Here is a 27680-nt window from a genome sequence, read left to right as displayed (position 1 = left end):
TTAATGGTTAACTTTTGTTGTTACATATGTGAAAATTCTAATTATGGACAGTTGAAAGAATTGAATTTGAAAGAGTGAGTTCTAGAAAATGGATTTGGGACCCACCAAAAAGTGTAACAAAGAAGAGAAGAGAAAAGAATAGAAGAGAAAGGAGTGTGCATGGACAAGAAGAACGTGATTCAGTGTTTTCTGGAAACACAACACCATCACCACCATTCATCGTATCAGGTTCTTCTTTCTTACTTCTCTTTTTTCATGAATGCTATTTCCCTCTTCTTCTCTTTGTATGCTAATCATTCATTCATTCAGCTTAATCAACTAAAAAATTTGAATTTCCATTTTACAGTGCTATCTTTTTCATTTTGATGCATAAGTTCAGCAGCTTTTGTAACAATATGTTATCACTTTCTATTATGAATGTTATGCAAGTAAACTTATCATCTATGAAGCACAGACACGGAAACATGTTGACACCGATAATAATTTAAAAAATGAATAGATTAAATGTAATTATAAGTGTCGGTGTTGGTTTTAGACACGACAATGACACATACATGCATTTTCTCCGAGACATCGGTGATATAGTGCTTATCATATACGGGATATCATGAACTTCTCTTAAATTGATAGGGAAGTGATTGAGGTCATACATTACCATCATTGAGAAATTGGTGATATTCTTGATTTTCCTGATTTTTGAGTGAGAGTCATGGGATGGTATAGAGCTGCTTCTGGCATAGTCAAGCATTCAATTAGGAGAAACGTTCATCGAGGTGGATCGCCGTGTTATGCGACAAGGAACATAGTCCTTTCATCAACAAGTAGAATTTTTCATACAACAGTTTTCAAATCCAAAGCACAAACTGCATCTTTACCTCGCGCCGTGCCTCTTTCTCGGTTAACTGACAATTTCTTAGATGGCACGAGCAGCGTCTATTTGGAGGAGCTTCAAAGAGCTTGGGAAGCTGATCCAAACAATGTAGACGAGTCTTGGGACAATTTCTTCAGGAACTTTGTAGGTCGGGCTTCCACTTTCCCGGGAATTTCTGGCCAAACGATTCAAGAGAGTATGCGGTTGCTGTTGCTGGTGAGAGCATATCAGGTTAATGGCCACATGAAAGCCAAGCTAGATCCTTTGGGTTTGGAAGAACGAAAAATCCCCGATGAGTTAGATCTCGCCCTATATGGGTTCACCGAGGCTGATCTTGACCGAGAATTCTTTTTAGGGGTGTGGAATATGTCTGGATTTTTGTCTGAGAATCGTCCGGTGCTAACCCTTAGGTCTATTTTGACACGACTCGAGCAAGCTTATTGCGGAAGCATTGGGTATGAGTACATGCATATACCGGATCGTGACAAATGTAATTGGCTTAGGGAGAAGATTGAAACCCCTGCAGCCACGGATTTTAGTCGGGAGCGTCGTGGGGTTATTTTCGATAGGCTTGCTTGGAGTACACTTTTTGAAAACTTCTTGGCCACTAAATGGACATCAGCAAAGAGGTTTGGACTTGAAGGAGGAGAGACTCTTATTCCTGGAATGAAAGAAATGTTTGACCGGGCATCCGATCTTGGGGTCGAGAACATAGTTATGGGAATGGCACATAGAGGAAGATTGAATGTTTTGGGTAATGTAGTTCGGAAGCCACTTCGTCAGATATTTTGCGAGTTTAGTGGTGGTGGTCTACCCGTGGATGAAGCCGGCCTCTACATAGGAACAGGCGATGTTAAATATCACTTGGGAACTTCTTATGATCGGCCAACCAGGGGCGGGAGGAGACTACATTTGTCTTTGGTGGCAAATCCTAGTCACTTAGAAGCAGTTAATCCACTCGTTATTGGAAAAACTCGAGCAAAGCAGTATTACTCAAATGACGCCGAAAGAATGAAAAACATGGGTGTTTTGATTCATGGAGATGGTAGTTTTGCTGGACAAGGTGTAGTTTATGAAACCCTTCATCTTAGCGCTCTTCCGAATTATACTACAGGTGGAACTATACACATCGTGTTCAACAATCAAGTTGCGTTTACAACTGATCCAAAGTCAGGAAGATCTTCACAATATTCCACCGATGTTGCCAAAGCATTAAATGCTCCAATATTTCATGTGAATGGTGATGATGTGGAAGCAGTTATTCATGTGTGCGAACTTGCTGCGGAATGGCGTCAGACTTTCCATTCAGACGTGGTTGTTGATTTAGTATGCTACCGTCGCTTTGGCCACAACGAGATTGATGAACCTTCTTTCACACAGCCTAAAATGTATAAGGTTGTCTCTTTTGTATATTATTATCTTATTCTTTTTTATATTCACATTGCTTTTGATAAGTTACTCAGATTTCTCGACTTTCTGAGCCATGTATAGGTCATCCGGAACCATCCATCATCACTCGAGATTTACCAGAAGAAACTTTTGGAATTAGGAGATTTAACTAAAGAAGACATTGATAAGATATACAAGAAGGTAACATCAATTCTAAATGATGAGTTTTTTGCCAGCAAAGATTATGTTCCGAAAAGGAGAGATTGGCTTTCGGCGTATTGGTCTGGTTTCAAGTCACCTGAGCAGCTTTCACGTATCCGGAACACCGGGTATAGTAAATTTAATGTGATTTTGTTTGAGTCTTTCGGTTTATGCTATAACAGTTGAAATCTATGATCAATCTTGTGCAGGGTGAAACCGGAGATTTTGAAAAATGTTGGGAAAGCAATCACAGCCTTACCTGAAAATTTTACTCCTCATAAAGCAGTGAAGAGGATTTATGAACAACGTGTCCAAATGATCGAAACCGGGGAAGATATTGACTGGGGTTTTGCAGAGGCACTTGCTTTTGCAACATTGATAGTGGAAGGCAACCATGTTCGTTTAAGCGGCCAGGACGTTGAAAGAGGAACGTTTAGTCATCGTCATGCGGTAGTTCATGATCAAGAAACTTGGAAGAAATATTGCCCCCTTGACCATGTTATAATGAACCAAAATGAAGAGATGTTCACTGTTAGCAATAGGTAATTTTCTTAGTTAACATTTGAAACATGAATTCATAACCAAGTAGCAATTTGATATTATATGCAGCTCACTTTCTGAGTTTGGTGTTCTTGGATTTGAATTGGGTTATTCAATGGAAAATCCTAATTCATTGGTGATCTGGGAAGCACAATTTGGCGATTTCGCTAACGGTGCTCAAGTCATATTCGACAACTTCTTGAGTTGCGGTGAGTCTAAGTGGCTCCGTCAGGCCGGGCTTGTTGTGTTGCTTCCACATGGTTACGATGGCCAAGGCCCAGAACATTCAAGTGCAAGATTAGAACGCTTTCTTCAGGTTCTATACTATAAATCTATGTTCTGTTTTCCTTGAACTACTTTTCAAGCATTTCATTCAGCATTCATCTTTCAATGTTACGCGTTGTAGACTTGTAGTAATCAAATGATGCGTCTGCTGCTTTCTTTGCAGATGGCTGATGATCATCCTTATGTTATTCCTGAGATGGATCCTACTCTTCGAAAACAAATTCAAGAATGTAATTGGCAGGTTGTGAATGTTACAACGCCAGCAAATTTTTTCCATGTTTTACGGCGGCAGGTTTGTAATTAGTATAATAATCAATTAACGTTAGCGTTGTCACTTGAGGTTGTATTGTTGAATTTTCTCATTGTTGTTTTTCGTTTTGTCACAGATCCATAGAGAATTCCGTAAACCTCTCATTGTAATGTCCCCTAAGAATCTGCTTCGCAGTAAGGTTTGCAGATCAAATTTATCTGAGTTTGATGATGTTCAAGGACATCCAGGTTTTGACAAACAAGGAACCAGATTTAAACGTCTAATAAAAGACCGAAACGATCACGCAAATGTCGAGGAGGGTATCAGACGCTTAATACTATGTTCTGGAAAGGTCTGATACTCATTGGAACTGGCTGTTCATCTGTTATACTTTTGTTTTCTAAATATGCTGCTTATGATCATCAATGTCTTACATTCATCTCAGGTTTACTACGAACTTGATGATCAACGAACAACGGTTGATGCAAAGGATGTTGCAATATGTAGGGTGGAACAACTTTGTCCTTTCCCTTATGACCTTGTTCAACGAGAACTCAAACGATATCCAAGTATGTCTGTTCGAACTGTTTTTAAGCCTCGTTGAATTTTTTATTAGTCATTGTAAATTTTGAATGTCTGGATATTAATCATGTTAAGTCTCCTGTGCTAAATATTTTACTTTGTTTTGTTTGTGCTAGACGCGGAGGTTGTTTGGTGTCAAGAAGAACCAATGAACATGGGTGGATACACTTATGTTTTACCGCGACTTATAACCTCAATGAAGTCATTAGGTAGGGGAGGTTATGATGATATCAAATATGTCGGCCGTGCTCCGTCTGCAGCCACAGCTACAGGTTTCCTCAAGGTTCACCATAAGGAGCAGACTGAGCTAGTTGAGAAAGCCCTTCAAAGTGAACCAATCAACTTCCCTTATTAAGGTTCTGGTGCATGTACAATATTCCTTTGGAGAAGGATGAAGCATTTGATTTGGAGGGTTGCTTATAATTCACATTAGACTTGTAAGTTACATGGCATTGACCATCATATTCAAATGCAATCTACTTGTTAATTTAAAAGTGATTATCTCACTTAATACATAATTATGGATACTACTGTCTTAGATAATTATGGCAGGTCATGCTTACAATACAATGATACATGCATCTAATTCTAATTATACAATATGGCTCCTTTCACACTAAACAACATTTAGTCTAGTCAAAACAAAACAAGATCAACGAATACACCAAATTATGGATCATATTATATCAAAATAATTTCGTATTTGCTTGCGTCATAGCAAATCACAAGTTTAGTGTGAAACAATTTGTTCACACATATTACACACTCCTACATATTGTCAACAACAAAACCATCATTTCTTATAAATATATCACATCCTTAATTTCATAACTCTCATACACACACCTTTCAAATTTCTTGTTCAATATTTTCATTAGTTCATTTGTAGTGAGGAAGAGAGAAAGAGAAAGTGATCAAAATAATACTAATAGCATAACCATGGCTAAATACTTGATGTATCTTTCTGGTGGAGGTCAACAAATTGATCAAGTGAATTACTCTTCAGATTTCAACAACCGCGTGTACGAGTGCAAGACATGTAAACGACAATTTTCGTCGTTTCAAGCGTTGGGAGGACACCGTGTGATAGGAAGCAATTCCTACCAAGGTTCTAAACTAGGGTTTAAACTAGGAAAGGGGAAGAACACTAAAATAACAAAATAGAATTAAAGGAAATAAAAGACTTTTTCATTTGATTGATTATTTTTCCATCTCTCAATGAGTACATATATAATAGTAGTGAATAGTAACTAAAGGCCCAATAACTAATTAAAGCCCAACTAATTCTAGAAAACATCATAATATAAAATACTCCCAATACATAAAAATACTAATAAAACTCATTTAACTAATAATCAATTATTCTATTAATCTCCCTATCATTGCCGCGGGGTTCACATGAACCTTGTCCTCAAGGTTCGAAAATAAATATGAGAGTGGAGATATTGTTCCCGGATCCCATTGAGTAACAAGATTAAGAAGCCACCCTTTGGTAACTGCTATCACAAAACCACCAATGAATGTGGCTATAAGCTGTAGAAATTTCCCAACCTTCTCATGATTAACCATTATTAAGTAGCTCAAATAGGAATTATCAGATTCATTACCAGCAATAAACTTTGAATCTGTAAAAGAAACCTGTTGACATTTGGGAAAATTATAGGATTCATTAGTAAATGTCCCTGGAGAAGGTGACAATCCAGATTTGTAGTAAACAAGTTAGAATTTTGATGGCCTTTGCAACTTATAATTGTTTCCATCATCTTATAAAGACTAAGAAACGCATTGTCTAGTTCGCCGGCATCACAGTACCCTTGGATCAAGACGGTCCAAGTATTGATATCAGACCTGCAATCGCAAGCTTGCATCTCCTCGATTACCTTATGCGCTTCTTCGAACCTCCTCGTCTTACAAAGACCGAAAATAATTTGACAGTACGTGATTTTATCCGGCTTATCACTTCCTGAGATGCTCTTTAAAAGTATAACACAATCCGAAACCGACGACTTATATGAACTATCCATCACATGCTCATAAAGTTTCACCTCATCCTCCATCATCCTATTCTTTTGAACCTGTCTCATTTCTCTTCGAAACCTCTCAACTTTGGTCAATTTGCAAAAGCGACGCAACCTCACAATTGGAATAAAGGGCAACTCCATGAACGGAAAAGAATTACTCCACAGTGCTAGGTGTTCCGCAAGTTCTTCAACCACAGAAAAAACACAAACCTCTTGAAATGCTCGTGTCTTTAGAGTCGGCTTGCTAACCTTCAATATGTTGCGTAAATCAACAGCTTTGCCAACACCTCCTGTAGGGGGTCGACTCGACTTTTCCATCTCAAGCATATCCAAAAGAAGCATAGATACTGGTACAAATGATTGAATGCAAGCAGCAAGCTGGTTCAGCATCGAGATACATCTCAACCTAAGGGAAATATATCTAGCTATGGTAATTAGACGGGCTAACCCAAAAATTATTTGGGTCAACTGATATGCAAGTTGCTTAAAGTCAGATTGTGAACCGTAAGCACGGATAGCATCAGTCCAAAGTTCAAGACAGTTAATGAACTTCCATTCATAAACCTTGCGAAAAGCTTCCTTATTTTTTGTATTAAGTGTGTCCCTCAAAATCATGGCCAGCTGTCGGATAAAAATGAAGGCACGTTGATATGCATTCGGAAGATCCACACCGAGAAGTTCAATGTCGCAGTTGCTAAGAAAGCGAATGTGTTTAAGTTTCACAGCATTTACAAAATGGCAATTCAAAACATAGGCTTTATAATTTCCTTTGAAGCAGTCATATATGCAGCCACATCCAATACAAATGAATAACTCTCGCATAAATAAGCACGAAACAACCGGAAGGGCACCTCCACCAGTACCCCAGAAATGAAGATACACCTTAATGTATTTCCTTGGGAGCGAAGGAAAAGCAGCCAATAACACTGAAGAATATTTAAGCCGGTGTAAAGTAAATGATATCATGTGCGAGTCATTCATTTGGTTCAAAATATGGAAAGCATTTCCAAGGTAAGACTTCACTATATGGCCATAAATCCTCCATTGTTTTGTGGTCATTAAATCTGTTACCATCTGTTTTCTTCCACCGATAGCAGGAATCTTCAACAACTTTCTTAGTATTCCATCCATTTCATTAAGTATGATAAACATTATTTTGTTGAACACATCACTAGACATTACACTAAGCTTTTCCATATACTCATTCTCCTCATCATCACCATAGTGGCACGCAGCCCTAAAAGCCTTCATCAAGGAACGAACCGCATTTAAGCTCCCATTTTCTTTAATTGATTTCAACCACAAATCAACCATAGCAGTGGTTATAACTTTCTGAGAAGATTTTTTTTTCCTTCCTTGAACCTCATGCTCAGTAGCTTCCTCATCTACATGTAGATCTCCATCTTCCAAATCAGCATCCAAATCTTCCTGGTTCCGAGTTGCGAGAACTCGGTTAGCAGCGAGTGATGAGTTGAAGAATCTGAGGGAAGAGGATATTGCCTCCGGTGATAACATGTTCGGCGGGATCGGCGGGATGAGGTTTGGGTTTTTTGGGGAAAAATCAGGGAGCGAACTAATCGGTTGAAAAGCGTAGCTAGGAACGATATCGTCACTTTCGATTCCGTTATTGTGAGTGAATGATGAATCAATTTCTTCGTGTTGTTGTTCATCACCATCATCTTCAAGTACTTGTTGTTGGTGGTGACGAGGGAGCTTGAGTAGGTCGATGAAATCATTGGTGGAAGGAGCAGGAGATCCGTGAGAGAGATTCAGATCCATTATCTGCTTGTCCATAAACGGTGACATATTCGTTGATGTTGTGCCCATCGCTGAAATCAGAGGTCTTTGAGACCCGTGTGGCAAAAGATTTTCGGTGGGTTTTGATATTGGGAAAGAATAGGGTGTGGATTTGGTATTAAAAGAGAAGGGTGAATCAGAAGGTTTTTGTGATTTTTTTTTTTGAGTTTTTCTTAAAAGATGGATGAGTGACTTGGAGATGATGTGTAGTAGGATGAATATGAGTTAAGGTTAGGTGGATGTGGTGAATATCCATGATTTGGATACAAACTTGGTGATGATGATCCAACACAAGTGTAACATGGTGTAAAGAGTTCCCATGGAAAAGATGGAAATGAAGATGTGGTAGGAGATGGAAAATAAGGGTTTGTGGGATAGGTAGGAGGAATACTCCATGAATGGTATGAAGGTGTGTGATAAGAATAATCCATAGGAGGATTTGAGTACATGGATGAAAGCACCAATTGATAGGAAGCAATTCCTACCAAGGTTCTAAACTAGGGTTTAAACTAGGAAAGGGGAAGAACACTAAAATAACAAAATAGAATTAAAGGAAATAAAAGACTTTTTCATTTGATTGATAATTTTTCCATCTCTCAATGAGTACATATATAATAGTAGTGAATAGTAACTAAAGGCCCAATAACTAATTAAAGCCCAACTAATTCTAGAAAACATCATAATATAAAATACTCCCAATACATAAAAATACTAATAAAACTCATTTAACTAATAATCAATTATTCTATTAATCTCCCTATCACCGTGCGAGTCACAAGAAACCAAGGTTGATGGAGATGAATAGCCACGGTGATGATGGAATGTTTACAACAACAACGAAAGCTAAAACACATGAATGTTCAATTTGTGGATTGGAGTTTTCAATAGGACAAGCTTTGGGTGGTCACATGAGGAGACATAGAAGAGTTTCGAATAATTCAAACGGAAATACACTCACTCTTATCAATAATACTACAACCACAACAACCACTAGTAGTAATAATAGTGGTTGCAGTACCATTGATAATAGTACTAATATTGATTTAGCAAAGAGAAAGAAGGTGAATATCAAGAGATTTTTGTTTTTGGATTTGAATTTGACACCATTAGAGAATGATTTGAAGATTTTGAATATTGGACAATCAACTCCTAATTTGGTGGATTGTTTCAATTGAATTAACTTATTGCTACTTGCTATGTAAGATATAGTTTTATCAGTACCTTTTTTTCCATTTTGTATTTTACTTTACTGTATTAAGTAAATTGTTGTGTTCTTGAATATACATAAGAAATTCACGTTATTATGCTCTTTTTTTAAAACTTAAACTCATGTTATTTTACTTAATTGGTAAAAAAAACATGTAAAATAAGTCATGATATATCTAGAACTAGAAAAATAAGTCATTTGTTTTAATCTAAAACGTGGAAAAGTGACTTTACATTGAATATGATAAAACAAAGTCTCACATGTAAAATTTAAAATCCATACAATTTTCAAAGTTGACCTTGATTAGAGCATGAACTCATATGATAAATGGAATATTATGCATATAGTTAAACCATAATATTGCTCTGTTTTTCTCATACATACTTGAAACTCTTTTTTTCTTTCGAGAAACTATTCTAAGCATTCCTTCACATCTACTACTACCATTACTATCAACTCCATTTACACTTGAGTCACACTCTTGTAAACAGATTTGAGTAATTCTTTTTTAATGGAAACATAAACTAAAACTATAAGAGACCCCATTGAAAAGGACTTCACCATTCATCAGTTCTTTTGTAGCTACCGTAGACACCTCCACATCCATATTTAGGACAAGAAGAACACCCACGATTGCTGATTTTCAAACGCATCCCAACATTCCCTGCCAACTTCAACTTGTTCAGCATAATTTCTGCTCCACAGGTGAGTGCCATTGTCTGACTCAAATTGTTATTCTCCAAGTTGATCTCCTCCACATATGGCGCAAGATACCAAAATCCATCAGGAATACGACCGTGAAGGTTGTTGTTATCAAGGGCAAGATAAGACAGATTTTCCAAATAAAAAAACATTGAAACTGGGATTTTACCAACCAAATCCATATCAGAAAACCCTATTTTCTCAAGACGATCAAGTTTTTCCCATATTTCCGGAATCTCACCGGAGAGTTTATTCCCGCTTAGATAAACTTCCTTCATTTTGGTAAACTCAGATAAGAACAAAGGGACACCGAATTTACCAAAACGGTTGAAGCTTAGATCAAAATACTTGATGTTTTTCAACTGAATAAAACTCTCTGGTATTTTACCGGTAAACTCGTTGTGACTCAAGTTAAGTTTCGAAAGAGAAACGAGATTTCCAACCTGTTCGGGGACACTTCCTTTAAAGTCGTTGCCACTGAGATCAAGAATCTTGAGTTTCTTCAGCCTTCCGATAGTCGCCGGAAGTTCACCGGAGAGATTGTTTCTGGAAAGATTAAGCTCTACGAGATTAGGAAAGAGACCTATCTGCGGCGGGAGTTGGCCGTGGAAACCGTTTCCGGTCAAGACGAGTTTCTTCAGAGAGGTGAGGTTGTGGAGGAAAGGCTGAAGAGGCGAGAGGATAGACGGGTTGTCGATGAGGATGAGTTGTTGGAGAGATGGAGGGAGAGATGGAAGGGAGTGAATGGGGTTGAGTGAGTTGTTGAAGCATTTGGAGAAGGTGAGTTTGCGGAGGTGGGTGAAAGGAGTGAAGAGGAGAGGATCGTTGAGAGTGGCGTTAGGGGAACAAGGTGGGGAAGTGATTGCAACAATGTGTGATTGAGAGTCGCAGAGGAGGAAGTGTGGGGGTGAGATACAGAGGTCGTTAGGGTAGAGAGTGGTCCAAGGAAGGGTTGGGTTGAGGGAGTTGAGAAGACGGTAGACAGCATTTTGTTCAAGTGGATCAATGGAAGGTTGGTTTTCGGGGGGGAAGACAACAAAGAGAATGAAGGCTAACCAAATGACTGCTAATTTTAGGATTGAATCATCCATTGGAATTGGAAGGGAAATGGTGTGTTGGGGAAGAAAGTGTTGTTTGCTATTTATGCAAAAAGTAGTGAGTGATATGGGCTGGAGGCGCAAACGCGGGAAATATGGAAATGGAATGAAGGAAGAGTGGTGAGACGGGTGGAAGAAAAGGACGAGAAATATTGTTGTGAATTTGTCGTCTTGTGTGCAATGCAATAGAGGTGACACGCCACACATCATCACTCAACATTCAAAATACACTACAAGTAGATTAAAACAAAAATAGGAAAAACAAAATTTCTAGATATAAATAAAATAAAATAAAATAAACAATTGTGTGTAAGTACTAAGTAGTATTATTAGCAGTGTGATATGAGTAGGGGCGCAGAGAAGGTGGGAGAAATATGGAAGAGGAGGAGTAGGGTGGGACAGGTGGAAGAAAAAGACGAGTAATATTGTTGTGAGTGTGTGTGTGAAAGATGTAACAAAAATTAAATTTGTCGTTTTGTGTGCAATCCAATGCAAAAGAGGTGATACCACATGACTACTCTCACCGTCGAATATTCAAAATTCAGTGTGCAACAAATATTCCCTTTCCCTCGCTTTCTAATTATTTCCCTTTCAACTAGAGGGATGTTATTCTTACATCCAAAATTTAACACCTATCCTTATGAAATACAACAATGGCATTGATTTCTTTGTATTAAAAAGAGGAATGCTACATATACATTGAAATTATGATACCATGGCATACACCCTAGCTTTCTAAACTTCATTTTCAATTGACACAAATTTTAATCTATTATAATATATAAAAAGTAAAGTACCTGGTAATTACACTTTAAGCCCTCTGATTAAATAACTAAAACCGTTCAAATTCTATGAGTAAATTTGTCCTTTTGATAAATAAAACCACCATATTCATTTGACATTAAATGCTATCTATTGTGTCACTTTTTGATTGGTTGATTTCATTTTTATTTATTTGGTTTTTCCTTTTTTTAATCTATTTTATAGGTGAAATAATGTCAAAAGTTGTATTGAGAATATAATTGGGTTTAAATATCTAAGCAACTTAATGATGCATTGAGGACTGAAAGGTCTCATTGAGCTGAATAGTTACACGGGTAATTTTATTAACCACAAAGCACCAGAACTATTCTCTCTCTTTGTGATCCTCCCCTTTTCTCTCTGAACCCTTTTATTAACCACAAATTTGTTTTAAGCTTTGAAGCTCTGAATCCATAACCCATGGCTAATCGAGAAAGGTGAAGGATGGGACACAAACCCTAACGCAAAAACACGAAACCGCACTGATTCCATCACCAACTTCGAAAGCGAAACCGTTGCAAGGTACTACACCATATTTCACTCTACTTCTCTTCTTTACCATAGTCACCGATTCCTTTTCTCTTTCCATCCCAAACCATCACTCTTAGATTCACACTCACACTCTTATTCTCAATTACAAACACAACAACAACCTTTCTCTTTTGCAAAATCAGTATTTCTTTGACACCTCTGTTGCAAACCACCACCGTCGGAGCCGCCGCTGTAAAAAAAACACCTATGCCTCCGTCGCCAACATATCCGCGTCAACTGCCGCTGACCATATGCATCAAGGCCCCTCCAATAAAATGCAAGGTTTGTGTTGTGAAAGCTACAGCCAGATCTGAAACCATAGAGTATAAGTTTGCCATTTTTTATCGTTTCTACACATAAGTATAAGTTTTCCGTTTCAGCACATGAGTATAAGTTTGCCATTTTTTTTTATCATTTATACACATGAGTAGAAGTTTTCAATTTAAATGTGAATCTAATATCTATCTTGATTTGTATGAGTTTTATGATTTTCTTTACAAGTTTCTCTTTTGGAGGCTCACACAAAGATATTTGTTTATGCAGTTGGAAAGGGCTTATTATGATGGACTGCTCAATGGCCTCCGTAAACACGCATTAACACCGCGTGACTCTAACCAAACTGTTAGAAAATTTATAGGCTGAAAAGTTTTTGTCAGGTTCTATTTAGCTGCATAATTCTAATTTGGATTATTGCATGGTACATGTTTGTATTTTTGCTTCAACGAGTCTCTTGCAGGAAAATTATACCCTGTCCATCTACTAATCCGGGTTGCATATCTATAAATCCAAAGTCATTGTCTCCATACAAATCCTGTGTTTTTGGGACCAAGAACAGGTAACCATATTCTTATATTCATTTCATATAAAAAAAGTTTTGATCTTTACACTTCTCATATTTTGGTCACACAATTTTTTACCTAAAGTTGTGGTTTTTACTTTCTGAATTATTAATTTGAAGTAGTATTTATTTGATTAATTAGTTGATTTAATATGTTGAGGTTAATTTGTGCTTTGTGATTGTAGTCAATTCTTGCAGGGAGTAGCTGTCTTTGTAAAAATCTGATAAAATGAAAGTGATTCAATGGGTAGCAAGAACGAAGTTGGTCAGAAAATGGACAAAGAGTTATACCAATCTACTCGCACCTGGCAGAAAAAGGTATATATATTTGTATTTATTAACTAATCTATGTTGTTGTCTCTAACATAACTGTAGTTACTGTTAGTAATAAACCATTGTATCACATTTCCATTAGTAATAAAATTTTATGCGACAGTTAGTATGTTCTTTATGCATATTGATTTTTATTTCAACTGATGTTTGTTTAATTGATTAAAAATGATGTTTTTATTTGATGGAGATTTGATTGTGTCTCTTATTGATACATGAAAAAATGACATATTTTACCTGCAAAAAGTTTATTCTTTTGTTATGTTTCAAAAGCTTTTAAAGTTTGTTGATTGAGAGTTAATTTATGGGTTTTTGATTAGTTTGAAGGTATGTCTTATACATTTGCTGATGCAGTTTTTCTTCTAAGAAGTGTGATAATGTTTGAGTCAATAGCAAATGTTGGTCTTTTATATTTTCTATTCTTGGTTGGAGTATGGATGGATGCATCTACAATAAGAATGAAAGGTAGAAAGTCACTGTAGCAGTTTATGGTATGGTGTTACCATTCAGAACGAGAGCGCTATTCTCGACCGTTTCTTTTGTGTTAATTCTTGGTGATGTTCTTTAGTCACTGAATGTCCTGTTCTTTCTGGAATCCTTGCAGAGTTAAAAGCGGACAACTCAAAGTTGGGAAGGGTTGCTCTTTCAGCTGCAATCATTAACGATGTTCTGTCATGGATGCTTTTGGCTATAGCTATTGCTTTGACAGTATATGGAAAAATGGTGATTTCTACTTATGTTTAATACATTGTTCAAATTTTAACTTTGTTTTCATTTTTATATACATGGGACATCTTTTGATTCTATTTTGATTATTTTTAACTTTGTTTTCATTTTTGTATACATGGGACATCTTTTCATTCTATTTTGATTCTTTATACGATTTTTCCTCATTATTTAGAATATTCATGCTGTAATTAATTGAATGAATAAATATTCATCCATGGTAATTGATACACTATCTTTTGATTCTATTTTGATTATTTTTAACTTTGTTTTCATTTTTGTATACATGGGACATCTTTTCATTCTATTTTGATTCTTTATACGATTTTTCCTCATTATTTAGAATATTCATGCTGTAATTAATTAAATGAATAAATATTGATTCTTTATACGATTTTTCCTCATTATTTAGAATATTCATGCTGTAATTAATTAAATGAATAAATATTGATCCATTGTAATTGATACACTATTGATTGATATGGCTCAATTGTAACTGTTTTCTATTGAAGAGCATTGAGTGAAGAACCAGTTAAATGTATAAGTGGCAGACTAACCAAATAGCACATATAGCTTTCTAATAATCAACATACTTAGTGGTGCTAATGTTTAATAATTTGATAATGAAATCTGCAGATGTTTGTGATAATAATTAATTTGATAAATATTTGATAATAAATAATCGACCTATATAGCTTAGTTTTTTTATATATTTGGCTTAATTTCAATGTTTTTATTGAATCAAAATGTTGAATAAGGAAATCTTCAATTTTTTGTTATTTTTAATTATACATTTTGTTCTTTAATTAAATTAAAAAATTTAATCTAATAAAAAAATTTAAAATTATGGGTTAAATATATTTTTGCTTCCTATAAATATCTCAACTTTCATTTTCAGTCTCTATTAAAAAATAATATATTTTAGTTGCTATAAAATTTTTATGCATGTAATTTTAGTCCATCATGTTAAACCAAGTTGTATTTTTGAATCATTATTTTGAAGACATGTGTAGAGCGTTATAAAAAGTTCCTAAAAAAAACTCAAAATTTGATTTCTAAGTCGAGGTTTTCATTATTTTTATTATTATCTTTTAAATTTTAAAAAATTTATATTTAATTCTTCTTAATTTAAAAAGTTCTAAAATTTATATTATTAAAAAAATTTAAATAAATTTTAAAAAATTTTAAACAAATTTCAGATATAAGAAAATTAGTTGTATTATGAATAAATTTTAAATTAATAATTATGAAAAATTATTTAGTTTTCAATTCAATAATAATAATTTAAGATTTAAAAAAGTCTACCTTTTAAATTCAATTGAATGAAATTATTATTATTGAATTGAAAACTAAATAATTTTACATAATTATTAATTTAAAATTTATTTATAATACAACTAATTTGCTTATACTACTAATTTTTGTTTTTATTTAAGTTTTTTATTAAAATTAAAAGTTCTAAATTGACATAAAATATATTTTGTAATCATTTAGATTTTAGAAAAATGTTAATAAAAACAAATCAAAATCAATAGAGATAAAATTTATTACTTTTTACTACAACTTATAATTATTTTATACCAAAGTTAAATATTTAGTTTTTCATTATAAAAAAATAAAAATAAAAATTATTTTGTAATTATTTAGATCCTTATTTGAGATAAAATTTATTTTGAAATTATTTAGACTTTTATAGAAAGGTTAATAAAACAAAACAAAATCAATTGAGATTTTGTAAACTTATGAAATAACTAAAACTTCTCAGAATTTTTTCAAATTAACTTCATAATTGTAATCATGTTAAAAATATGTTAATGGGTAGTCATGAAAATTTAATGATAAATGATAATCATAAAAAATAAAAGATAAAATTTAATGTGATTATTTTAAATATATGAGAATAAATATATATTATTTATCATAGGTTTTAAATTTCTATTTTTTTTATAATTGTACATATTCAAGATCTAATTACTCTATTAACATATTCACATTTTTATTATTTGTTTAATTTTTAAATATTTTAACTTTTAATATTTGACGGGAGATGTCATACATTTTAGGTTTGAAAAAAATGAGCTAATATCTCAAATAGGTTTAATAAATTTTATTCTCTAACTATGTTTAATTTCTTAATTAAAATTATATTTTTAAAACTTATACAATTATATTTTTTATATTATAATAATATACTTTAAATGTAGAAACTCTTAAGCATTTGACGGGAGTTGTGATACATTTTAGGTTTGAAAAAATGGACTAATATCTCACATAGGTTTAATAAATTTTTAGAATTAACTCATTTGGATTTAACTGGAATTGGTAAACTCGTCTGAAGTGACGGGTAGATGTGAACGTATCTATGAGATATTTGCTATTGACTTATCATTTAAATATTTATCTTTTAACTATTTCTTTTGTACTGTTTTATAAAATTGAAGCAGGCCACATGTCAAAAAAATGTACTTGCAAAATTTGGAAGTGTAAACAATAATTTAGTTTTTCAATTTAAAATATTTTTTCTAAAGTAATTTAAGAGTTGTATTTTTAACTTAATGTAATAATACGTACTAAGGTTAAATATTTAATTTATCATTATATTTAATAAAAGTTATTTTGTAATTATTTAGATCCTTATTTGAGATATAATATATTTTGAAATTATTTAGATTTTTATATAAAGGTTAATAAAACAAAACAAAATCAATTGAGATTTTGTAATTTTTGTAAACTTATGAAATAACTAAAACTTCTCAGAATTTTTTCAAATTAACTTCATTATTGTAATCATGTTAAAATATGTTAATCGATAGTCATGAAAATTTAATGATAAATAGTAATCATAAAAAATAATGATAAAAGATAAAGATTTATTAATATAGTTAGTTCTATAAATTGAATAATCTACGATTGTTTTTATAAACGGAAATAAGTTACAAAGTATTTTAAATTTGAGATTTTATATTTATTACACTATCCAATTGAGACTACTTAATATGATTATTTTAAATATATGAGAATAAATATATATTATTTACCATACATAGATTTTAAATTTCTATTTTTTTATAATTGTACATATTCAAGATCTAATTACTCTATTAACATACTCATATTTTTATTATTTGTTTAATTTTTAAATATTTTAAGTATACATTAAACGTAGAAACTTTTAATATTTGACGGAAGATGTCATACATTTTAGGTTTGAAAAAATGAGCTAATATCTCAAATAGGTTTAATAAATTTTATTCTCTGACTATGTTTAATTTCTTAATTAAAATTATATTTTTTAAACTTATAAAATTATATATTTTTTTTATATTATAAGAATATACATTAAATATAGAAACTCTTAAGCATTTGACGGGAGTTGCGATACATTTTAGGTTTGGAAAAATGGACTAATATCTCAAATAGATTTAATAAATTTTTAGAATTAACTCATCTGGATTCAACTGGAATTGGTAAACTCATCTGAATTGACGGGTAGATGTGAACGTATCTATGAGATATCTGCTATTGATGGATTCTTTTATAAATTTGAAGATATAAAAATAATTGACGGGTCGATGTGAATGTATCTATGAGATATCATTTATTGACTGATCATTTTAATGTCTATCTTTTAACTATTTCTTTTGCTACTGTTTTATAAAATTGAAGTTATAAAAATAATTGTACGATTTATTACAAATATGAATCAATGCTTAAAACTTGGTACATATTATTAGTATATAATTGAAATTACGTGAATATTTATGAACTGCAAAATAAGTTATATTATATTTGATATTCCAAACACATGAATTAAATTTTGATAAATGATTATAAATTATAAATATATTAATGTTATCTAACTGAAAATATGATGTCATATTTAATAATTTATATATGGTTGATTTATATAAAAGAATTGTACAAGTGATATTTGGATACATGTAATGTGAAACCTCGACCAGACCCGTGCGATAGCACGGGTTTCCTACTAGTTCATATAAAAATAATAATAAAATTCAAAAAGTACAATACATGGTGTAGTTGTCAAAAATAGGTGTAAACATATCATTTCTCTATTAAAAAAAGTGAAAAATAATGATTAAATATAGTAATATAATCAAATAGTATAAAAATACGGTGTAAATTATAAGTTTTGGTGTACAACTATCATTTCTCTTTCAACTATTATGCAGGAAAAACAAGAGGTGGTAGATATTATTATATTGTTTTGTTAGATGATTTTTTTTAGATATGTTGAAATTTATTTATCAAGAGTTTGATGTTTTTATTATATTATACAGCTGAAGTAGAAAATAAAGCCAAATTAAACTGTTTGTCCTTTATTATCATTTTCTAAGTAATTAATGGTCAATAGACATATTATGAATTGAAGAAAACAGCATCTATCTTCATTGAAAGTTGGAGAACTATTACAAGTTGTTTATATATGCAAGTGAAGGTGCATAATAGCTACTATGTAATGTACATACAGTATTAATTCTCCTAACTAATTGCCAGCTATATAACTAACTTTCAGTTAGTTTGTTGCACTCTTGTTACATGCATTTTCCTGTTGCTTGCATCTGAAGTTACCTCATCTTGTAACACCCTCCCACAAGTTGATGGCTGATAGATATCAAGCATCATTAACTTGGATAACAAGCTATTAAAAGGTTGAGGCAAAAGTGGTTTAGTGAAGAAATCTGCGAGCTGATCTTTTGACGTGCATGGTAACAATTTCATCAATCCGTTCAACATCTTTTCTCTCACAATATGACAATCTATTTCTAAGTGTTTGGTCCTCTCATGAAACACAGGATTGGCAGCAATGTGTAAAGCACTTTGATTATCACAATATAAAACTGGCATCTTTTGGCATTCAACATGTAGGTCCTTAAGCAAATATGTAATCCATTGCAATTCACAAGTGGCAGCTGCGAGTGCCCGATACTCTTCCTCACTCGAAGATCTTGAAACAGTTAATTGTTTCTTAGTCCTCCATGAAACAAGTGATCTACCAAGAAAAAAACATTGACCAGAGATGGATCTTCTAGTGTCTGAACACCCAGCCCAATCTGCATCTGAATAGCCTTGTAGGGTTAGTTGAGAATCTCTTGGTAGGAATATACCCCTCCCAGGACATGACTTCAAATATCGTAGGACTCTAGTGGCTGCATTGAAGTGATTGATAGATGGTGCTGACAAGAATTGACTAAGCTGCTGAGTACAAAATGTAATGTCAGGTCTTGTAGCATTAAGATAGAGAAGTCTTCCAACAAGTCTTCTATAAGAGGGAATGTCATGATAGGGACCACTGGAATCTTGATGCACTTTGGAAGCTGGATCAGAGGGAGTAGATACAGGCTTAGCAGAGAGTAGAGTAGAGTCTTGTAAGAGATCAAGGCAATATTTCCTTTGACAAAGAGATATTCCAAGTTTTGAGTGAGCCACCTCAATTCCAAGGAAATACTTCAATTGCCCGAGGTCTTTGATTTGAAATTCATTGTGTAACTTCTCCTTGATGTCTTTCATTTCCTGTAAAGAGTTTCCAGCTAAGATTACATCATCTACATATACCAACATGATGGTAAATGTATGCTGAGTTTGCTTGATGAACAAGGAAACATCAGCAGTGGCTTGTTTAAAGTGATGTTGGATGAGGAATGTTGTTAATCTTTCATGCCATTTTCTGCTAGCCTGCTTAAGACCATAAAGTGACTTGACAAGTTTGCAAACCTGATTAGGTTTGGTAGCTGAAACACCTGGGGGAAGAGTCATATACACATCTTCTTGAAGTTGCCCATGGAGAAATGCATTGTTGACATCCAATTGATGAAGGTGCCAGTTGTGGATAGAGGCAAGAGCAAGAACAATTCTGATTGTAGTCATTTTGGCAACAGGTGAATATGTTTCAAAATAGTCCGAACCCTCAATTTGATTGTAGCCTTTAGCAACCAATCGAGCCTTGAATCTTTCAATAGTTCCATCAGGGTTGTGTTTAATCTTATAGACCCATCTGCAGCCAATTGGTTTGTTGTTTGGAGGCAGGTCCACAATAAGCCAAGTGCCAGTCTTCTCAAGTGCAGACAGTTCCAACTGCATAGCCTTATTCCAACAATCATACTTGCATGCCTCATTGTAAGATTTAGGCTCAGTGAGGGAAGAAATGGACAAAGAATAATGGCTGTGAGGCATAGACAGATTGGAATATGAGAGGTAATCAGAGATAGGATATGGCATACCTGAAGTAGATGAATGGGAGCTGCCTGATTGAGAGCAAACATAGTGCTGCAAGTAAGATGGCTTGTGAGACACTCTTGTTGAGACACGAGTAGGTATGGATGAAGAAAGAACAGATGGAGATGCTGAGGTAGGTGTGGAATTATTGGGTGGAGAAGGTAAGGTATCATCAGTATGAGGATCATCAAATATAGATGAGTGTGGAGAAACTGATGGAAGTGTGGGAGATGGTTGAATAGTAGACTGGTCATGGGAAGAACTAGGGTAATATGACCAAGATATGCTTGTGGAAGGATTATATGGTAGTATATGTTCATGGAAAGAGACATGTCTTGAGGTGAACACCTCTTTAGTGGTTAAATCTAGAAGAATATAACCTTTCATGTGTGGAGGATAGCCTAAAAAAATAGACTTTCTAGCCTTTGGATCTAATTTAGTTCTATGGACACTTAAACTAGAAGCATAGCAAAGTGAACCAAACACTTTGAATGACTTAATGTCAGGAAGTGTATTATGGAAGATTTGATAGGGTGATTTATTATTCAAAATAGTGGATGGAACTCTGTTAATGATAAAAGTAGCATAGAGTAATGCATAGGACCAATAGGGTTTTGGCAATTTGGATTGATATAATAAGGCTCTACCAACATTAAGAAGGTGTTGGTGTTTTCTTTCCACCCTCCCATTTTGTTGGGGGGTTTCCACACAAGACTTTTGATGGTTAATACCATGAGTAGCATAAAAAGAAGAAAGTGCAAACTCAGGGCCATTATCAGTTCTGAAGATTTTTGGAGTAATGTTATGCTGGTTTTGAATCATTTTAACAAACTGATGTATTTTGGAAGCCACTTCAGATTTTGTTTTGAGTAAAACAATCCATACAAATCTAGTGAAATCCTCAAGAATTGTAAGGAAATACTTGTAATTCTGAATAGATGGTACAGACAATGGACCCCATATATCTAAGTGGAGTATTTCAAATTTAGAGTTTGCTATACTAGGACTATGAGGAAATGGCAGTTTCTTTTGTCTAGCTAAGTGGCAAATGTCACATGTAGCTTTAGAATCAAATGATACACTAGGATATAACAAGGACAAATGACTAAGGTTCTGATGAGAAACATGACCTAAACGAAAATGCCATAAGGCATTATTTGGTAAAATGGTGTTGATACTGGTGGAAAGGTGATTGGATGAGCTGGTGCAGAAAGTGGTATCACCAAGAGGGCAAGTATCAACTTGCAGTCTATATAGGCCTCCAATCTGGCTACCCAAACCAATCATCTTCAGGCTGTTCAAATCCTGTATAAAGCAAGTATGATTAGAAAATTTAACTTGGCAATGTAATGATCTACACAATTTGGAAATAGAAATCAAATTGAGATGAAATCATTGGAGTATAGTACATCCTCTAAGTAGAGTGTAGATGAAAAATGGACATGACCAGCTTGTGTAACACGAATAGAACTGCCATTAGGAAGAGTAATAGAAATAGGAGTGATACTATGAATGGAAGTAAAAAGAGCTAAGGAAGAGCACACATGGTCATTGGCACCAGAGTCAAGTATCCAATAATTGGCTCGAGCAGAAGAATTGAAACTATTACATACAATACCTGAAGGTTCAGCATTATGAATAGAATCAGTCATCAAGGTGGAAACTAAGGGATTGGTGGATGGAATCAAATTGATCTGTTGGAGTAAACCAATTAACTGATCATATTGAGCTTGAGAAATGTTGGCATGAGGATCAGTAGAAGGAGATGCAGAACTAGCAGGTGTATGGTCAACATCAGAATCCTGAGTAGTAGAAGCATTGGCTTGCGCTTTGTTCTTGTTGAAATTGGGATGACCATGCTTTTTGATAACAAAAATCAACTGTATGGCCAATTCTATGGCAAAAGGTGCACTGGCGAGGAGGATGTTTGTAATGAGAATTCTTACCCTTGGGCTCAAAACGATTAGCAGCATTAACCATCAAGGCATTCTCATCTTCATTAGGGCTAACAGATTTATGATTGCTCTCTTCTTGCACAACAAGAGAATAAACTTTGTTGATAGCTGGTAAAGGCTCCATCATCAAAACCTGTGTTTTAACAACTGAAAATTGATCATTGAGACCGGATAAAAACTGCATAACCTGATCTTCATCACGATAGGCACGAGTATTCTGCATGGCAAGGCAACGACACTGTTGAACACATGTACAAGCAGAAATTGGACGATGTTCATTGAGTTCTTCCCATAAACCACGTAACTCAATGAAATAATCCATAACGGAACGTGAAGATTGTTTCAGGTTGTTAATAGATGAATGAAGATTGAAGATACGAATACGATCTGCTTTCAAAAAACGTTCACGTAAATCTATCCAAACATCAATCGCATTAACATGAAAAACAATGGTGGAAGCAATTTGCTCCGAAACAGAATTCAATAACCAAGAATGAATCAAGTGATTACACCTTTCCCATTGATTACGGTTGAGATCTTGATGTGAAGGAATCGCGAGATCACCATTGATGAAAGAAAATTTATTCTTCGCGCCTAAAGCTCGTTGCATAGACTTGCTCCATGCAAGGTAGTTGGATCCATTGAGCTTGGGGGAGATGCAAACCAAATTAGGTCCTTCACTTGGATGAATATAGAAAGGTGAATCAATGTCAGGTGGAGAAACGCGCGGAGGCATGATGAACAATCAAGAAAAGTCACTGAATCGATGAGAAAGACGAACAAAAGCACAAGAAACTGAAAAAGATCACTGTGTAAGAAGAAAAACAAGAACAATGATCATGGTGAATGAGTTAAACGAAGAAGAAGATGAATGAAGGATAGACGTTTTCACTGATACCATATTATGAATTGAAGAAAACAGCATCTATCTTCATTGAAAGTTGGAGAACTATTACAAGTTGTTTATATATGCAAGTGAAGCGTGCATAATAGCTACTATGTAATGTACATACAGTATTAATTCTCCTAACTAATTGCCAGCTATATAACTAACTTTCAGTTAGTTTGTTGCACTCTTGTTACATGCATTTTCCTGTTGCTTGCATCTGAAGTTACCTCATCTTGTAACAAGACACAAACTCAAATCTCTCTCTCTCTCTCTCTCTCTCTCTCTCTCTCTCTCTCTCTCTCTCTCTCTCTCTCTCTCTCTCTCTCTCTCTCTCTCTCTCTCTCTCTCTCTCTCTCTCTCTCTCTCTCTCTCTCTCTCTCTCTCTCTCTCTCTCTCTCTCTCTCTCTCTCTCTCTCGAGCCTAGGCAGTTATCGGCGTTCAAAATCGAACAAGTCCAATAGAAAACTGTTAATCGAATCAAACCAAATCGAAGGTCGCAAAAATCTCATTTGGTTCAGATTAGTTTGGGCCCTTTTTTAGCAAAACCGCACAGTTTAGTTTGCGGTTTGTATTTTGCAAACCGATTATAACCCAAATTTTACTTAACCCACAACCAACTAAAACCAAACCTATTATGCTTTAACCTTACGATTACAAAGGATTTTTTCTTCCTCGCACTTAGGTTTTCAGTTTCATCCTTCTCAAATATCTCCTAGAAGTATCACACATTCTTTTCATCTTTCTTTTTTTGGGAGAAAACATACTTTATTAATCCAAAAAGTCAAGTATTACAAAACGAACTTAAAGATCCTGCCATCTCAATAACCAAAGAAACAATGTGGAAAGACGTAACAAGCCATATAGCTAGCAATGTGGGCTTTTAGGTCCTTACAAAACCACCCTCTGTACACGATTTTCTCGATCAATAGTGTTTCAAAAAAAAAACCATTATGGTAGGACCATGCACCATATAAGGTTTAAGTGATAGCTAATCTATAATCTATAATCTATAATCTATAATCTCTTCTATTATTTCTTTTTCATCTTCTTTAATCTCTATTCTCCTCTATTTTTTTTTATTATAATGTTTTTGATATTGTTTTATGCTACTAATTTATGTTTTTTTTTCCACTTTGATTTTTGTATATCAAATGAAAAAGTATTGTCCAAATATGATGAGTTTTGTTGTTATTTGATAATGTATGAATGACTAAATATAAAGTTATGTTATCTTCTATACCTGTATGAATGTCTAAATAAAAATATTATAAAAAATCGAACTAACCCAAACCGCATTGGTTTGGCTTAATTTGATTTTGTTTTATTTCTAAAAGTCAACCGAATCAGATCGAACCGCACATTTTTTTCTCTCTTGTAGGTCAAACAATTTTTTACGTCAAAACCGCTTAAATCACACCGCAAACACTCCAATGGACCACTTAAAGTTAAGGCTCATTGGAGTGGAATTTGCATCTCCTCATATAAAGAGGCCTACTAATTGATAGTGATAAGATACAGACATTCAAAATTGAATTTCTTCTCTAAATTTTACCATAAAATTTATTCGTAACCAATTATTGCAAAAATAAATAAATTATCTCAAGTCATAACTAGTATAAGCTAAGATATATACGTAGAAGTGGGACAATAGATTATGGTACTTCCCTAATATTTTTTAAATATTAATAATTTTATAAACAAAAATAGATTTAAAAAAAAAGGATATAGACTTGTTTGTTTCAGCTTTAAGAAAATAAATTTTTTCTTTATATTTTTTAAAATAGATTTTGCAAAATCATTTTTCAAAATATTAAAGTTTTTTTTATTCATTTTTTCTAAAGTGAAACACTAATTTTAATATCATAAAACATAAACATATATTATTAAAGACTAAAATCTAGTCAAAATTGTAATTTTTTCAAAAAGTTGTATTTAAAAAATAATTTTTATGAAAATTTATTTAAAATAGTTTCAAAAAATTAAGTGATTTTTCAAAATTGTCCAATTTTTTTTCTCCATAAAAAATGAAATACCTAAAGTTATATTTTAAGAATAACAATTAAAACCAAATTTTTTATTTGAAACTTTTTATAAAAGTTTCTTTTGTAATTTTTTTTTTACATAAAATTATATAACTATTAAAATTATTTTAAAATTAAAACAAACTGGCCCATAAAAATTAAAATAAAAAGGTAAAATAAAAAACTACTAAGTAGATTAAAACAAATGTTTTTTATTTAATGGTTTAATTATTCAATTCATCGCAAATCACTATAAACAATTGTGCTTTCTTTTATTTATTTCTAAAAATTATTATTTATTCATAATACGGTTAATTATTTATTATCTTTCAATTTTTGTACAGTAAATAACTAAAAAGTACTATTGTCAGATTAATTTTTCATTTTACATCAAAATATTAAAATAATAAATAAATATAAACATATTTTTGATACCAAAGCTACAGTAAAAAAAAACCAGAAGAGTAACTTGTAAATAAATAAATATAAACATATTTTTTATACCAAAGCTACAGTAAAAAAAAACCAGAAGAGTAACTTGTAAATTAAATTTACACTTATATACAACCATAGGGGGTTTGAGAGAAAAAATGATGAAGGGTGTGGTTGTATGGAATTAAACTCATCATGGAGAAGGAGGAAGCACTTGATTTGGAGGGTAGCTTATAGTTCAAATTTTTTATACTGTATATAATTTTAAATTACAACTTTAATATTTTTGTGACTTGTGCTAGAAGGCTTCTAGAATGGTCAATATGAAGGGTGTGGTTGTCACTTGCCTTAGTTATATGGCATTGACCATCATATTCAAATTCAATCTACTTGTTAATTTAAAAGTGATTATCTCACTTAATACATAATTATGGATATTACTGTCTTAGATAATTATGGCAGGTCATCATTTTCCTAGTAAAAGCCCTTTTACTATTACCTCATCTTTAATTAATTATATCCAAATTCAACCTTCAATGTTAATTTTTAAACATAATAAATTGTTAGTAGTTACCTTGAATTTAACTAATAAATAAGCGTAAATAATCAATTAGCCTATAGTTATGGCAGTCAATAGTCATGCTTACAATACAATGATACATGCATCTAATTCTAATTATACAATATGGCTCCTTTCACACTAAACAGCATTTAGTCTAGTCAAAACCTTACAAGTTCAAGGAATACACCAAATTATGGATCATATATTATATCAAAATAATTTCGTATTTGCATGCGTCATAGCAAATCACAAGTTTAGTGTGAAACAATTTGTTCACACATATTACACACTCCTATATATTAGTCAACAACAAAACTGCCATTTCTTATAAATATATCACATCCTTAATTTCATAACTCTCATACACTTCCAATATCAATACACACCTTTCAAATTTCTTGTTCAATATTTTCATTAGTTCATTTGTAGTGATGAAGAGAGAAAGAGAAAGTGATCATCATAATACTAATAGCATAACCATGGCTAAGTATTTGATGTATCTTTCTGGTGGAGGTCAACAACTTGATCAAGTGAATTACTCTTCAAATTTCAACAACCGTGTGTACGAGTGCAAGACATGTAAGCGACAGTTTTCGTCGTTTCAAGCGTTGGGAGGACACCGTGCGAGTCACAAGAAACCGAGGTTGATGGAGATGAATAGCAACGGAGATGATGGAATGTTTACAACAACAACAAAGGCTAAAACACATGAATGTTCAATTTGTGGATTGGAGTTTTCAATAGGACAAGCTTTGGGTGGTCACATGAGGAGACACAGAAGAGTTTCGAATAATTTAAAGGGAAATATGAACACTTTTATCAACAATACTGCGACCACCAATAGTAATAACAGCGATTGCAGTACCATTGATAATAGTACTAATACTAATTTAGCAAAGAGCCTAAAGTTGAATACCAAGAGATTTTTGTTTCTGGATTTGAATTTGACACCTTTAGAGAATGATTTGAAGATTTTGAAGATTGGACAATCAACTCCTAATCTGGTGGACTGTTTCAATTGAATTAACTAATCACTACTTGCTATGTGAAGATCTAGTTTTTAAGTACTTTTTGCTCCATTTTGTTTTTTACTTTAATGTATGTAAGTAAATTGTTATGTTCTTGGATATACATAAGAAATTCATGTAAAATTTTCTCAGTATTTATAAATTAATATTTTTCCTTAATTCAATTAAATGGAAAATACATGTTTACTCTTTAATTAAAGATTCATCAATGCCTTAATGTATCCAATTTGAAATAATTAATAGATGACATTTTTCTTGTCATACAATCTAGAAGTTATGCATAGAGTTAGAATTTAGATAAGGGCCATGCTAACGAGTGTCCCAGATACACTGGTTTAGGATTCCATATATAAAAAATATTATTTAATTAAATCAATAATTTAAACTT

General features: G+C 33.2%; 5 protein-coding genes, 1 long non-coding RNA gene and 1 pseudogene across 6 annotated transcripts; 4 read left to right on the top strand and 3 right to left on the bottom strand.

Moving 5' to 3' along the window:
• The first annotated feature begins 79 nt into the window (after positions 1-79).
• LOC131649122 (uncharacterized) lies at positions 80-4677 on the top strand. The gene is made up of 9 exons (XM_058918865.1): positions 80-228; positions 631-2266; positions 2363-2589; positions 2671-3003; positions 3071-3317; positions 3450-3578; positions 3673-3888; positions 3982-4105; positions 4235-4677. The coding sequence occupies exons 2-9, from the start codon at positions 710-712 to the stop codon at positions 4471-4473; spliced, it is 3072 nt and encodes a 1023-aa protein (XP_058774848.1). The 5' UTR covers positions 80-228; positions 631-709; the 3' UTR covers positions 4474-4677.
• A 278-nt stretch (positions 4678-4955) lies between these two features.
• Positions 4956-9138, top strand: LOC131648554 (zinc finger protein ZAT11-like; annotated as a pseudogene).
• Positions 5313-8344, bottom strand: LOC131649120 (nucleolar complex-associated protein 2-like). Its single transcript, XM_058918864.1, has one exon. It carries the CDS (start codon positions 7964-7966, stop codon positions 5699-5701), a length of 2268 nt encoding a protein of 755 aa, XP_058774847.1. The 5' UTR covers positions 7967-8344; the 3' UTR covers positions 5313-5698.
• Positions 9139-9700: 562 nt separating the features above from the next.
• On the bottom strand, positions 9701-10936 carry LOC131648553 (receptor like protein 29-like). The gene has a single exon (XM_058918305.1). It carries the CDS (start codon positions 10934-10936, stop codon positions 9701-9703), a length of 1236 nt encoding a protein of 411 aa, XP_058774288.1.
• Positions 10937-12071: 1135 nt separating this feature from the next.
• LOC131645863 (uncharacterized) lies at positions 12072-14160 on the top strand. The gene is made up of 5 exons (XR_009297210.1): positions 12072-12265; positions 12818-12930; positions 13011-13109; positions 13298-13430; positions 14047-14160. It is a non-coding gene; the product is annotated as an uncharacterized LOC131645863 (long non-coding RNA).
• A 7621-nt stretch (positions 14161-21781) lies between these two features.
• On the bottom strand, positions 21782-23096 carry LOC131648552 (uncharacterized). The gene is made up of 2 exons (XM_058918304.1): positions 22352-23096; positions 21782-22299 (listed from the first exon to the last, which is right to left on the bottom strand). Exons 1-2 carry the CDS (start codon positions 23094-23096, stop codon positions 21782-21784), a joined length of 1263 nt encoding a protein of 420 aa, XP_058774287.1.
• Positions 23097-26583: 3487 nt separating this feature from the next.
• Positions 26584-27446, top strand: LOC131645862 (zinc finger protein ZAT12-like). Its single transcript, XM_058916060.1, has one exon. It carries the CDS (start codon positions 26696-26698, stop codon positions 27284-27286), a length of 591 nt encoding a protein of 196 aa, XP_058772043.1. The 5' UTR covers positions 26584-26695; the 3' UTR covers positions 27287-27446.
• The last annotated feature ends 234 nt before the right edge of the window (positions 27447-27680 follow it).

This window comes from Vicia villosa, linkage group LG2 (genome assembly GCF_029867415.1).
Source record: "Vicia villosa cultivar HV-30 ecotype Madison, WI linkage group LG2, Vvil1.0, whole genome shotgun sequence".
Taxonomy (NCBI): Eukaryota; Viridiplantae; Streptophyta; class Magnoliopsida; order Fabales; family Fabaceae; genus Vicia; species Vicia villosa.
This window is presented reverse-complemented; position numbering and strand designations above follow the sequence as displayed.